This window comes from Cynoglossus semilaevis, chromosome 13 (genome assembly GCF_000523025.1).
Source record: "Cynoglossus semilaevis isolate Cse_v1.0 chromosome 13, Cse_v1.0, whole genome shotgun sequence".
Taxonomy (NCBI): domain Eukaryota; kingdom Metazoa; phylum Chordata; class Actinopteri; order Pleuronectiformes; family Cynoglossidae; genus Cynoglossus; species Cynoglossus semilaevis.
Window position 1 is genome coordinate 1,411,420 of NC_024319.1, and position 2,529 is coordinate 1,413,948.

At 53.5% G+C, this 2,529-nt stretch overlaps 1 protein-coding gene across 3 annotated transcripts in view; it reads right to left on the reverse strand.

Annotated features, from left to right (window-relative positions):
- The window catches only part of erfl3 (Ets2 repressor factor like 3), a 31,488-nt gene that overhangs the window by 4,957 nt on the left and 24,002 nt on the right, over positions 1-2,529 (reverse strand). For 2 of the 3 annotated variants that reach the window (XM_025061289.1, XM_025061288.1), the window contains exons 3-4: positions 372-487; positions 10-276 (exon numbers count right to left, since the gene is read on the reverse strand). In XM_025061289.1, the coding sequence (XP_024917057.1) occupies positions 10-276; positions 372-487 (383 nt within the window). The remainder of the gene's footprint in view (positions 1-9; positions 277-371; positions 488-2,529) is intronic. The other variant, XM_025061290.1, reaches the window with a different exon arrangement.

Sequence of the window (2,529 nt, forward strand, 5' to 3'; positions counted from 1 at the left end):
GCCTGTGGCCTCCCCCCCCTCCTCCGCTCACAACCCTCTCCCCCCTCTCCTCTCCTGCCCCCGTGTTTCCGTCCTCGATCTCTGAGTTGACAGACGTGCCGTCGCTGCAGTCGCTGACCGAGCCGCGGCCCATTCTCCGGGCCACAGAGCTGAACATACCACCCGGGCTGCGCAGGTCCTCATTAGGGGACAGAACCTCGGAGGGGGTGGACGGAGGGAAGCGGAAGTGGGTGGCTCCCGTGGGGACGGGAGGAGCGCTCTGCGGGACACTGCTCCCTAGAGGAGAGAGAAGAGAAGCACAGGAACATTTCTGAAAACTGAAGATCTCAGCTGTTGCTGCAGCGCGGGCTCCGACCCAGTGATCCACCTACCAGAGGAGCCCATCTCGATGTAGGGGTAGTTGACCAGCACCAGTTTGTTGAAGTTGAACTTGTAGGTGAACCTCTTGCCCTTGGTCTTATGAAGAATCCTCTTGTTGTAGTAGTATCTGGAAGAGAGCGGGAAAAACTGGTTGGAGTTGGAGCAAAACAGAGGGAGTGATGTCACGGTGATGTCACGGTGATGTCACGGTGACATCACTGTGGACGACCTGGACAGAAGTGTGTGCATGTGGAGAGCGCATGACGTCCAAACTGACCACAGCTGGAGCTCTGACCCCCCCTCCCCCTCCAGTGTGTACTTTAAATACTGTAATACTACGGCCTATTTTCTGCCTCCGGTCACATGATCTGAGGACGGGGTCACTCCTCAGATCAAGGTCACTCCTCAGATCAAGGTCACTCCTCACTCCTCAGATCAAATGATCTGAGGACGGGGTCACTCCTCAGATCAAGGTCACTCCTCAGATCAAGGTCACTCCTCCATTTTGGTTCTGCTCTTCTCAAATAGCAGATCATTAAAAATGAATTGACAGATTGGAGCGGTCCACTCAGGTGTGGGATCACTGCTGTTAAAGGCCCTGACTGTGAGACAGGAAGTCAGGATTACAACACTCTCTGTCGTCAGTAGTGACTGCTGAACACACACAGAAGACAAGGTTCTGGTCAGGGTCCGATTGGCCCGGTCTCATGCTCTGTGGGCGTGAATATGTACTGCAGCACAATGTGCCGTGTGTGTGTGTGTGTGTGTGTGTGTGTGCCTCGTGTGCATCACTCGTGAAAAATAAAGCCCTCATTCAGTCACGGACAATGACACACACACACACACACACACACACAGGGCTGGTGAACATACAGTACATGACATGTGTAGAGTCAGAGACAATAGAGAGTCAACGCAGCAAACAGTGATGCACTGGTCCTGTCCCTGGTCCTGTCCCTGGTCCTGTCCCTGGTCCTGGTCCTGTCCCTGGTCCTGTCCCTGTCACTGGTGTTGGAGAGTGAGCAGCCCACTGTGGCCCACCAGTCAAAATGATGCCCACACCTGCTCTAGACTGTTCACACTAGACTGTTCACTCTAGACTGTTCACTCTAGACTGTTCAGGAGTCACTGTTGAATTGGCTTTATTTTTATTTTGTACCGTACTGTATGGTGTGACAGCCAACTGACCGTGAGGACGGGGGGGGATTGGAGGGGGTGTGTCTCTGGGACATTAAGCCTGGATGCTGCAGTGTCTGATTGGCTGCAGTGATTCACACTCATTCACACCTGGGGTCAATTTGTGTTTCGACGTAGACGAGTGTTTGGACGGAGAACTGTGTCCTCTGGGTGTGTGTGTGTGGTGACCACGTGTCCAGCGTGGTCTCTGGTCACCTCCAGTCTGAAGGAAACCACGCAGACCTGAGCGGGACCATGTGACCGTGGTTCTGTGGACCGTCTGTCCTCCTGGTCGTCACTCTGAGGTGACTCTGGTCAATAAATAGACACAGGCTGAGACAATCAGGTTGGAGGAGGATGGATGAGGACACAGGAGGGTCAGGGATGGAGGGGGGGCTGAGGGGGGGGGGTGACTCTGGAGGAGAGACCTGTTGATAATCAGAGCCTCTCCATCAGAGGGCGCTAAGACTGCTTATATATAAGCACTGAGTGTGGACTAATCTGTTCCAGCTCCACAGGACGGAGCGACTATAAATACACCACTCACCAACACCAGGTCCGACCGTGTGTGCGTACATCACACGTATAAAGACATCGATGGTGTGTGTTTAATCCCTGGTCCATGTTGTTTCTGTGACAGCGACGATCTTAATCTGAGAGTCAGATTAAACGTTAACCTTTGACCTCTAACTGTATCTAGCTGACGCCTCTCACGACTTCCTCCTGGGAAAAGTGCTCGGATCGATCGAAGTGTAAAAAGACGTGGAGCTCAGGACGGAGACACAGTGACTGATATCACCGGTGAAATCCACGGAGGAAAGATTTTCCGATGTCCCCGCTGCCGACCTTAAAAACTGAAATACACCGGTGTTCGCCCTGAATGTGTCACCGTGACGCAACAGCAGCGACTGCAGCGAAAATGACAACATCCACGTTTACATTGAACTGCTCTACAAGAACAGGGTTGGAGTGGGGGGGTGGGGGGGGGGGGGG